This window comes from Myotis nattereri (genome assembly GCF_964212035.1).
Source record: "Myotis nattereri genome assembly, chromosome: 18".
Classification (NCBI taxonomy): Eukaryota; Metazoa; Chordata; class Mammalia; order Chiroptera; family Vespertilionidae; genus Myotis; species Myotis nattereri.
This window is the reverse complement of record NC_138093.1, coordinates 40,073,789-40,086,146: the sequence shown is the minus strand read 5'-3', so window position 1 is coordinate 40,086,146 and position 12,358 is coordinate 40,073,789. Positions and strand designations below refer to the sequence as shown.

The window sequence follows — 12,358 nt, the reverse complement described above, 5'->3', positions numbered from 1 at the left end:
ATAAGGAACACCACCTACAATATCATTTAAATACTGTCCCATTCATCACAGGCAACGCTTCCCAGAAAACAAATTTAAAACAGACTCTAGGCTTGATAAATATCGAAAGGGTGCATCGCTGGCCTGCCTCTGCCTGTTTTCCTTTTGACGATCAGCAGGCTTAGTAACAACAAGACATTTCCTAACATAAGCATTATCATCCACAGAGAAGACTGGAAATCGTGAGTGATGCGAGCAATGTCCCTTGGTTATGACAGGAAGGCTGCATATGTAATCTTTGAAGCGAATAAACATCTTCAATTTCTAGTATTATATCATCCAATTCCAGGAAAACATTATCATAATATGAAATAGATGAGAAAGTAAATCGCAGTCAGAACTATCCGGCAATGAGAAAGGCTAGGTTTTTCTCTCTTCTGAGTTGGGCCACCCCCTTAGTGGGAGCAGGTGGTAGAAGGTGGTTCTGGGTTCAGATCTCAGTGTCTGTGTGACTTAGGGCAAGTTACTAAATGTATTTCACTGAACCTCTGTCCTTCTGACGTCAAGGAGTGGAAGCGATCCTTCCTTTCCAAGGATGGCATAATATGCAAATGAGACAACGTACATTTATGTACCACCGTATATTTCCTCTATGGAGAAACTGCAGGGCTACCCCCACAGTGTGCTGTTCTCACGGCCAACCCCAGCTCCCCTTTTTATGTCTTACTGCATAGGGGCCCCCAGCCACCCAACCTGGAAGCCAGCGGCTGTCTACACCTTCTTCATCTCCTTCCTCCCACTGGCTCTGACCCTCCCCTCCCCCAATTCATGTCTGACTTGGGAGATCATCTAATCTATACCTGTTTCAGAGTGTGTGCCTCACCCACAGTGGTGAAGGCGCAATAACCTAACATTTTGTCGAAGTAAGGAATTGTAGTTTTTATCTCTGGATACCTATGGAACTGGAGTGAAGTAACGGAGAAACAGCTCAATAAATCCCAGTTTGCTCTCTCCCTGTCCCTGCTTGGCTCAAATTGCTGACATGTGTGACTCTGGTGTCACTGGCTCTTGCTCTGACAACGCCTGCAGGACTGGGTCCTGCGGGTATTTCTGGTGGGACCTTCTGGGTATGTCCCATGATCGACCACCACTGCAGTAACAGGGAGCCCCTGGGGAACACTGTGGTCCCCTTTTACAGGGGAGGGCCCTCAAGTCTCTTGCTGGAGGTTAAACAACAGTGAGTGAACAGGATCCATCTCAGATTCAGCTGATGCCAGAACTCATCTAGCACCATCCTGTTCCCTCCTTAGTCTGAGGGTCACCCTGGCACCCCACACTTAATATTGAAATGAGATCATGCATTCCGTTCTAAACACTGCTGGTGCTCTGGGCTGGTGCTGTTGGTCCCTTTCCCAGAGCTGGTCAGAGTTCTCTCTCCTCTCCTCTCCTCTCCTCTCCTCTCCTCCCCTCCCCTCCCCTCCCCTCCCCTCCCCTCCCCTCCCCTCCCCTCCCCTCCCCTCCCCTCCCCTCCCCTCCCCTCCCCTCCCCTCCCCTCCCCTCCCCTCCCCTCTCTTCTCTCTCTCTCTCTCTCTCTCTCTCTCTCTCTCTCCGTTGTGCACTAAACTCTATCAGAGGTGCAGCAAAGCTCCTATGTCTCAATGTCCTGTACAAAGTTTCATGAAATGGTCTTTATAGACAGGGCTTAAGTCCATCAGGTATGGTCCTGGTAAGGGTTGGTTGTCTGTTCTGTTTGATGAATGCCTGTATTGCTTTGGGTGTTAAATATTTTGAATAGCACCTCTGCTCTCAGAGCTATGTCTCCACAGGAATCCACAGATGCATGCTGATGGGAATCTGGGCCTGAAGTTGAACCTGAGTGATGGACACCATGCTCCAATCACAAATGCCTGTCCCCTTCAAAGACCAAGATGGGTTTGGATGAATGGTCAGTATCAGAGTGATTCAGGGTAGTTTTTCACCCAGAAGCTGTAGACCAAGCATGTCAAACTCAAAGGCTAACACAGGCCAAATAAACAAGGTTTAAGTTTATGTGGGCCGCAAAAAAACAAAAGCTTCAATTTTCATAGAAACGTAGGTTTATTTTGATAGAGACATGCTGAATACAAAGAGCTGAAATAAGTAACAACATAAAATAATAGAACATTTTAACAAAAATTAATATTTTTTAAAAAATATATTTTGATTTTTTACAGAGAGACGAAGGGAGAGGGATAGAGAGTTAGAAACACTGATGAGAGAGAAACATCCATCAGCTGCCTCCTGCACATCTCCTCCTGGGGATGTGCCTGCAACCCAGGTACATGCCCTTGACTGGAATCAAACCTGGGACCTTTCGGTCCGCAGGCTGACGCTCTATCCACTGAGCCAAACCAGTCAGGGCGATATTTTTTTGAACATTAACTTACCAGACACTGAATAACTGCACAAATTAATAAGCGTGACGCAAATAAACCTATTTTTCTTCTTCTCTGAAAGCGAAATATTTCCTATTGCGCACACCAAACAAGTCAAGTCAGTACAAGACTAACAACGGGGCAATCAGCTGCTAAAATATTCGCTGCTGGTATTAGTGGAGAGAAATGGTGTGCCTGCGCGTAAGGCGTGCAAGGTAAATGAATGCAACACGATTACAGTAATCAGTCATTAGTGAATGTTGTAGTTTGTTAATAATAATTATGTATAACAGGATATTGTAAAAATTAAGTTACAAAATTTTTATTAAAACATTTCTTACACATCATTATATTGGCTGGGCCGCAAAAATATTCATTGTGGGCCACATGTGGCTCGTGGGCCGCAAGTTTGATATGCTTGTTGTAGACCTTCAAGCAGACAGACATTTGCTGATCTATGTCACACTGCTAGGTATGGCAAGACACAGCTGAACATGAATGGGACAACATTACTTTACCTCTGCCCATCAGAGATATTAAGAATGAATCCTCAGAAAGAAAGCAGACACCCCCAAATACTCTCACAATAAATATACATTTCTCAGAGTTTTTTTCTCCTTTTGATTTTAATGTAGGCTGATGACATAAGTCCAAAATATAATTCTAGGAAAGAATCGTACAAGGGGACAAAATAATGTATTTCAAGTGCATGGCTTTCTGACAGTTTGGCTTTTAAGAGTATGGGAATTACAAATGGATTTCATCTCGCATGCCAATGCTGATGAGATGCCAACACAACCTGAAGCGCTGGTGGGGAAGAATCAGGTTTGAGCAAGAAAGAGTCTAGGCTCAGCCTAAGAAGCTGTCCAGGGGCTTGGAGGGGACAGTAGTAAGAGTAGTCTCATGAATTTGCTGACCCGGAACCTGAGGGAAAAATGGACTATGTATCCATCAGATAGTTTTCTGATAATATTGAGCTTTTTGATAAGTAATGACTTGTAAAGATTTCAGTGTACATTCTCTGAGAAGTACAAATATTCTACATTGCACATTCAGGGTAAGCACATAAACCACAGCAGCCAGCTACAGTCAGTAGGGATGGCATACTTTTATGAATGTTAAGAGATGTTAATTTAATGGAAGCCCTCTCCACCTGCTCAAGGAAGAAGACCATGGAAATATCTGAGGCAGGATCAGAAGCGTCCTTGGGAAAACTTCCGGGTGCACTATAAGACATGGAGGAGGAGATGGAGTGCCCAGTACTTCCTAGAAAGGGTAAGTGGGCCACCTCGAATATGGAGGCAACTTTTTCCTCATTTGGGTGTCCGTCCAACCCATTCACCAATTGACACGAGAAGCTGTTGGTGTTGCATGAGGCCCAGAACAAGAGAAGGCTGTGAACTAGGTCCAGAGTGCTGTGCAAACTGCTCCGCCCTCAGCCATCTGATCCAGCAGATCCCATGGTGCTTGAAGTGTCTGTGGCTGAAGGTGATGCTGCTAGGAGCCAGTGGCAGCCCTTGCAGGTGAATGGCGGCTCAAACCCTTAGGATTTAGAGCAAAGTCCTGCCACCCTCGAGGAATAACTACTGCTCATTCAAGAAAGCTCTTGGCCTGCTACTGACTGAATACTTAACCATGGGCCACCGAGTTACCATGAGACCTGAGCTGCCTAGCAGGACTCATGAGGAGGTACACTACACTCAAAAAGAACTATTTGCGTTTTCTAACTTACACAGACAGGAATCTAGGGAATGTGTGTGGGATAATGGTGGAGGGAACATAAAGTTGGACCTGGCTTTTGGATTCTGACTGGAACTTAAACCACTCACTCTCCTTCTCAGGCCTTCAGACTGCAGATTGTGGGATTTCTCAGGCTCCATAATTATGTGAACCAATTCCTTATAACAAATCCTATCCTATATAATAAAAGCATAATATGCAAATCAACCAAACCAGGGGTCCTCAAACTTTTTAAACAGGGGGCCAGTTCACTGTCCCTCAGACCGTTGGAGGGCCGGACTATAGTTTTAAAAAAAACTATGAACAAATTCCTATGCACACTACACATATCTTATTTTGAAGTAAAAAAACAGAATGGGAACAAATACAGTATTTGTATTTGCATGTGGCCCGCGGGCCGTAGTTTGAGGACCCCTGAACCAAACGGCCAATTGCTATGATGCACACTGACCACCAGGGTGTAGATGCTCAATGCAGGAGCTGCCCTCAGCCTGCAGGCCCCAGGCCAGTCACAGAGGGTGCCAGCTGGGGCCCCCCTATCGCCCCACAGAGGGAGGTGACCAGCGGCGGTGGCGGGGGCCGGGGCCGGCGAGTAGGCTGCGCTAGGCTGGCCAAGATGGGTGCCAGCAGGGCCCCCCCCCCCCACCCCGATCACCCCACTGGTTGCCCCACAGATCAGCCCTGATCACCGGCCAGGCCTGGGGACCCTACCCATGCATGAATTTCATGCATTGGGCCTCTAGTTCACATATAAATAAATATAATGAAAATCATATATATCTCTATCTCCTATTGGTTTTTTTTTCCTTGGGAGAACCCTAATTCAGCCAAGTTTTGTAACATCTCTATGTCTTAAGTTCCCCATCTTAGAAAATTAGAATTAATGGATTTCCAACCCTGAGTTGTGAGGATTAAAAAAAGTTGATTCATATGAGTTAGCTGAGGTCAAATCAGCACCTTACACATTTTCATATCCTTAGCACCTAGTCAGGCTTCTGGCAGAAAGCAGATGGTCATAAATATCTGTTAAATGACCATCACTTTTTCAAAATACTCCTAATGCATATAACTGTATTATTATTTATTATTCAACAAATATTTATGGGTACCTACTATGCCTATGCATTGTGCTAGGCGGCCTGGAAACACATATAGAAAAATAAATATTTTCATTAAAAGGAAAATGAATCGACAGATTATGTCAAACTATTTTTTTCCTCAAAGAGCTATTCTTAAACAATAATTCATTCCATGAAAACTTCCTTTTACTGAAATTAATAAAGAATATTAATTTACTTAAAAAATTATCTTTATTGCTGAAAGTATTACAGATGTCCCCTTTTGAGCCAAAGAGCAAAACAAATATTAAGCAGAAGATAGGAATTTAAATAAGGGTACTTGAGCTCTATTCCATAGTGGAGATGTTTCAGAGCAAAGGCATATACTTAACTTGGTTTCAGATAGGTTGATGATTCTGGCTTCCCCTATAGTAAGGCTAGTGAACATAATTTAGAGCCATTTCCTGAGTGATTGCAACATGATTAGATTTTGTATTTCCTCATGTGTGTGTTGGCTGGCGTGGTTTGAAATAATTAGATTACAGGGTGGTCCAATTACTTGGTGTAAACAGTCATGCACACACCCTAATGCTTAATTACTGTGAGTAAATCAATCGCATCCCAAATTCACTGGCTGAAACTAACAATAGTTTTCTTTAACTATACTTTCACAGTGTAAGAAACTCAAGGTGCTGGCTAAGTCCCACGATTAAAACCTCAGCAGTTAAAACAAGAATCTGCAATTCTACCCTGATTTAAGCTTTACAGTCATTTCTCTCTCGGACAATCTTGGACAATTGTTGGGGTCCAGCCCCAGCAGGTCCAGGGGTTCCCAAAGGTGTGGATGGAGTCGGCAAAGGATTGACACGGAGACAGTGTTCAGTTGATCAGCATAGCCAGGTTCTCTCTTTATTGTCCTGTTACATCTGTATTTATACCAGTTGATTTTAATCCTATCCATTCTATTCCAAAGGTTAGGGCATTTCTTATCTCCATTCCAAGGTTACTCTATTGTTCTACCAAGCTACAAGGAAGTAACTGAAGGAGATTATCCTAAGTAAAGATTATGTTGCTTAAGCGTGATTGTTCGTAGTTAAAGTGATTAACTACCCGCCTGGCATTTAGTTAAGGGGTTTTACGGATTTATTCCCTTCCTTAGTCCTGTTTAATCCCTATTTCCAGGGAAGAAATCCCCACCTGGGGAAACAACCTTTCTCTGGGAAGTGGTCCTGTTTAAAACACATAGCACTAAGAGGGGGAGCAAACATATGCCATATACGCCAGGTCCCTTGAAACATAATCTGTGCAGATGTTTCTTCCCTGGAGTGACTGTGTCAAGCAGCAAGGGTGTACTGGCTTCCGGCAAATTCCCCCATTTTTATTTTTTAAATGACAGCGCGTGTAAATCAGTGGCCACCTCTCGGATTGAGTTGTTTAAGACTCGGAAGAAGACTTGTTTGTGACTCTGCCAACAGGTCAGTCCTAGGCTTAACCCTGTATCAGCTCCCCACAGAAATTTTTAAAAATGTAACACTTTCAACAATAAAGAATTTAAATTAAAAAAATAATACTCAGAATAGAAAACAAAAAACCCTTTTCTTTGCTGTTCATAAAATACTATGCTGAAGCTAATACAAAATAATATTGAATGTAAACTAATTGACAAATAAAATTTAAAAAACTGGAAAAAATCTTAGCTCTTTAGTAAGAAATTACACCTGGGTCTTGTCCAGGGAAATTTACCATTCAAGTTAAAGAAGTCTTAGGACATTATGGCTAGTTACAAAGAAATACTACCTGCAATGGAAAACATCTATCCTATTTACGCTGAGATAGCAGCCAAGTAAAATCCATGAAGCTATTTCGCCGTTATTACTTATAGGCCATCAGTTCCACTTTCTTGCTGGGTTTTAACAGAAGTTCCTAGGCCAGGGAAGGGGAGGAAGCCTGTCCGTCCACGGCCAGGGGCCGCCGCTTGGTGCGATCCGCCCGAGGGCAGAGGCTGGGTCGGCGGGAAAAGCGAGGCTGCAGAGCGGAAGGGACGGGGGATAATTAAGTTAACCCGGGGCGCGCCCCCGCTGGGCCCGCGGACCGCGGCTCTGGCAGAGCCAAGGGCGGGGACTCCTCCGATTCAAATTTCGAGCGGGCCGCCCGCGCGAGGCTCAGCAGGTGCCTCGGCCCGGCGGCGGGCATTTCCGCCTTACCTGCCCGCAGGGCCGGAAGTCACCTAGCGGAGGCGCGGCCCCGCCCGGTGGCCGGCGTTTCAACCGCGCGGAAAGCCTCAAAGTGTGCGCCCACGTGTAGTCACGAGTCTCCACGCTCCGGGCCGCGGGCGCCCTGCCCTGCCTTTAGAATGCCCTGGGCCCGGGGAAACCGGGGCAAAGCTGGGGGGGAGCGAGGAGGAGGAGGGGGAGGGCTGTGAGAAGCCCGGGCACTCCACGTACCCCCACTGCACTGGTTACGCGCTGGAGGGAGCCCCAGGAGGTCGCGCATGCGCCGACTGTCCTTCAGGCGCGTGGAAGAGATTCGCGCATGCGCAAAGCCCAGACAGGAAAGTGGAGCAAAGGGGTGACTGGCAGGTTGAGGGAGCTTCAGCGACTAAGGAGCCGCGGCGGCCCGGAGGCGCGTGCGCAGAGCGCCCGAAGGGGCGGGGCTCCTCCACGCGGGCGGCCTTGTGCGCCCCCTGTCGCGCGCCCGGGGACGGAAGGCGCGGAGGGGCGGGGAGGAGGGGGCGGTGTGGAGGGCGGGCGGGGGGAGGGGAGCCGGAGCGAGGGAGGGCTTATCGACCCGGCGATTTTGGTTAAAATATTCAAAATGGCGGACGGAGGAGCAGCGAGTCAAGATGAGAGTTCAGCCGCGGCGGCAGCAGCAGCAGGTAATCATTACGGCATTTTACATATTCATATTCATACTCGAGCCCGGCTCCCGCGGCCCCCCCGCGACTTAGCATAATTTATTAGTACTCAGGATTATTATAATTAACGGCGGGGCGCTGGGGGGCCGGGGAGCGCTGAGCCCCCGCCGGGCGCCGAGCAGAGGGGGAGAGGCTCTCAGCGGCCGGGCGGAGGGGGACCCGGGGCACCGGGGGCTGCGGCCCGGCCCGCCGGCTGCCCGACCCGGCCCGGCCTCCGCCTCCTCGCCACCCCGAGCCCGAGCGGGTCCGCGGCGGGGCCGGGGCCGAGCAGGACAATGAAGACGCTTTACATATTCATAGCGGCGGGCGGCCCGGCGGGCGGGGGGGCGGGCGGGGGGGCGTGGAGGCCGGGCGGCGGCGGCACAATGCCGGGAGGCGGCGTGCCCGGGCGGACCCGGCGGCCGGACCCGAGCACGCGTGCCCCCGGGAGTGGCGCGGCGGGGCGGGGCGGCGGGGGGCGTCCGCGGGGAGCTCCCGCCGCCGCTCGGGACCCGAGTCTGGCCGGGGTCACGGCCCCGCACCTCGCTGCGCCCGCTCGTCCCCCGGGGGGCGGCCCGACCCGAGCAGGCCCGCGCCCGGGGTGCGCAGGGCGACAGTGGGCTCGGCCTCGCGCCCTCGGGCGACCCTCGGGCTGCCCCCCTCGGAGGGCATGTCCTCGGGCCGGCGGTCAGCAGCTCCGTGGGTCCCCGTCAGGCGCAGTCCCCGAGGAGCCGGGTGGAAGCGCCGGCGTGCCGTGGCCCCCGCGCCCTTCCCTGGCCCTCCCGGAGTCGGGGCACGCACCCCGGAGCGCCCCCGGGTCCCCGGAACGCGGCGGTGAGGCCGGCCGGCGCCGGGACCCCCGGCCTAACAAGTTGATAACATCCCGGCCTCCCTCCCGTGGGAGTGGGGAGGCGGGGATCCCCGTCGGTCCGCGGCCGCGTCTGCCCGCCGGGGGCTGGGTCCTCCCCGCTCGCCGCTGCGCGGATCCTCTCTCATTTGAATAATGTCTAATTCGGGGAGGTTTATATTATTGAAATGGCCGCCTGGCTTTCCCCGCCTCTCATGTTTAGTAATTCAGACCTTTAATAACAGCCACTCACAGCCCAACGCCGTGTTTATATTTTACATTCGCCCCATGTGCTTTTGTGGTTCGATATGATTCTTTTTTTTTTTTTTCCTTGGCAATCCACAGGGCTCTGAGATCAAACCCAGGCTGAGCCGGGAAGAGAAGGGGGAGCGAGGCCTGGCTCCTCCTGCAGTTGCCTAGGCCTCATGTTCTCTGCCGCCTGATTTATTTACTAATAACCAAAATGCCTCCCCTCACCCAGTCCTCACGCACCCCCTCCTCCGTGGGCACAGCTGACCCTCCGAGGCCTCACCGGCCTTCCCACAGCCCCGAGCTGAGCATTAACTCTGCCTTGTTCTGTTTTCTCTTAAGACGACTTTCCTACAGTGTGCAGTAATATGGGCCTAGGGGGGCGGGGGAGGGGGACTGTCCTATTTTCAGAGGCTAAATGAAGCCTTTTTGGGTTTCACTTTGTTTTGGTGGAGCCCCTTGCCCTCTGCTTCCAACCCCCAAATTAAACATTTGCTAGCTTTGTAAAGGTGGGTCTGCAGGATTTTTGAAACCAATCTTTTTTTTTTTTTTTTTTTTCAGTTGGGGAATAGCCAAGTATTTTATAAATCCTAATTTACCGCACTTTCAGAACTTCTCAGGGCTGCGGTCCCTTTTCAACCTCTTTATTGGAATTTAAAATGGGGCTGATACTAATTCTGTGCTGTCACTGTCACAGATTTGCTTATTTTCATTGGAGCACTCCCGAAAGCAGAAATGGGGTTCTGTTTTCTTTGAGTGTTTGTGTCATGATTAAATGAGTAAAATGGAGGAATAAACACTGTCATTTGTGTCCACCCTGATCTTTGAACTTACCACCCTCCCAGCACACCCGCCCCCCTCTTCTTAAAATTGTCAGAATTGATTTTGTTCCATGTAGGTTTAGGACAGTTGGTCGGCGAAAGGCAGATTAATTTCAACTATGTAGAAGAAATTTTGAATTTTGGTCTTTGCCTTGATGAAGTTTTTCCTCCATTTTATTTTGTATAGTTGTAGTGTGTTTTTAAAATCATGTTGTTGCTTCTCATGGGGTTTTTTCCCAGGCTGGGAGAGGAATGTATCAGAATTGTTGTTAAACACTGATGTGTTAAACCTCTGAAATTATGTTAAGGCCCTTTAGGGTCAGTTGCTAGCTACAGATTTGGTGAGACTTTGATTTTCAGTTTAATTTGTAACAAATATCTAGATTTAATGGGTTAAAGCCATTTTCAAATAACTAGTTCTTACCGTTTTTCATAACCTCCAGTAGGCAGGCCCTGAAATGCAGCAGGGGGAAAAAAATCTGTGGCTTCCACCGGACTGTTCAGGGGAATGACTGTTTCAGAGATCTGAAGCTTGAGGTCAGGTGGACAAAAAGCAGGAATATGATTTCCTGCCTTAAGTAGCATATGTTTTTGCACCAGATTCCCAAGATGTGGTCAAACTGATGATGTCATTGGACAGAGGACAAGGTGCAGTTAATTTGATTTATTGTCCTGAGGTGAAGTGTAGCAGCGAAACCTTCTCATAGGGAAACCATTTATCTCGGGACAATTTCCTTTATAGCTGCAATTTAACCACCACCGAGGCTGTAGGTATTTTATCCAAGAGGAGAAAATGGACATTGCATTTTACAAACAAAATTTCACTGGTACAATTTCTGTAATACAGAAAAGGATGAATATTATGAACTGGCCTTTTATATTCTGGTTGGCTTTCCATGCTATTGTAAAAATTCATTTCCTCAAATTCTCAAATGGAGACGATAGGCCTTAAATAAGTGTCATCTTGGAAGTGGTCCAGGTGCATGCTCATTTTAGATGGCTTCTTCCTGACCCCCCACACTCTGGGAAGCTGTTTCTTGACTTAATCAGAGCACAGCCCAGGCTAAAGGAGAGACTATGTGTGTTCCTTGTATCTATTTCCACGAATAAAGTGAAGTTAAAGAGAATGAGGGCTAGCTGTTCTTTTAGGTTGAGATTATAGTGTTTAAAATGAAGTAGAATACTTAACAGGAAAGCATGTGCTTTGCAAACAGTTTTTAAAAATATAATTCATAATTCTTTTTGGGTTTGTTTTAGTCTGGACAAGTTTGTGTATTTTATTTTGATTGATTAGTGATTTTTAAAATTGAGGTAGTGATTTCACTTATAATTTTTGACATCTGAGTAGATTTTCCTGTTAGACATTTTTTATCCAATTAGTTTATCTTAGTGAGGATTAAAATGCCCTGGGAATGTGGTAGTATTGCTTTATTCCTAACTCTGACTTGTGAGCCAAGCTTGTTGGATGGAGTATTTTATGTTACTTTTGAGCCTCCAGAAGTTGTACTGTGCCTGTCTGCTTTTGCATATGTCAGGTGGCTTCCACAAATTTTCAGAAAACCCATTGTCACTTCCTTCTTACCTTCCCCCACTGGTGCTTTTGAATTTATGTCCTGAAAATTCTTATCACTGCTGACCAAATGCTTTTAATTTTTAAAAGGACCAGTATGGCTGTAACTGGTTTGGCTCAGTAGGTAGAGCTTCAGCCTTCGGACTGAAAGGTCCCAGGTTCGATTCTGGTCAAGGGCATGTGTACCTTGGTTGTGGCCACATCCCCAGTAGGAGGTGTGCAGGAGGCAGCTGATAGATGTTTCTAACTCTCTCTCTCTCTCTCCCTTCTTCTCTGTAAAAAAATCAATAAAATATATTTTTTTAAAAAAAGAAGAAAAAAAAGAAAGGACCAGTCTGCTTGTAAGCTATTTTTGTACAAGTAATTTTTAACCTCTTTCCCAAACTAATTTCTAATTTCTTTCATTTTGTCATCGAAAATCCCAGTAGTCAGGGGAAATACAAACTACTACTGCTATTCAGGTTTAAATGGTGTGGCATTGTGCCGTATTTTTAATTTACCGATTTCTGAACCCATAGGCGGTATAAAGCAGCAGAAATGAAATGTCTCACTGCTGTCTGGGTTGAAGTCATTGTTAAGCTGTTATCCACCTGGTCAGTGGATTCTGAAATAAGTTAAATTGCTCTTATCAAGCCACCAAATGTGTTTAAAGGAGCCTTTAATATCTTAAGCAGATGATTCTATAATCCCAGAACTGAACATTTAAATGCTATCTTTCATAAGTGTTTTCCATTCAAAATGAAATATTTAAAGTTTCTTAAATCTGTATTACTGGATCTTGAATTTA

General features: G+C 47.2%; 1 protein-coding gene across 1 annotated transcript in view; it reads left to right on the top strand.

The window, feature by feature from the left end:
• The first annotated feature begins 7,918 nt into the window (after nt 1–7,918).
• POU2F1 (POU class 2 homeobox 1) overlaps nt 7,919–12,358 on the top strand; it is a 122,625-nt gene continuing 118,185 nt past the window's right edge. Inside the window, exon 1 of the mRNA XM_081112568.1 lies at nt 7,919–8,066. Coding sequence (XP_080968694.1) covers nt 8,006–8,066 — 61 coding nt within the window. The 5' untranslated portion in view covers nt 7,919–8,005. The remainder of the gene's footprint in view (nt 8,067–12,358) is intronic.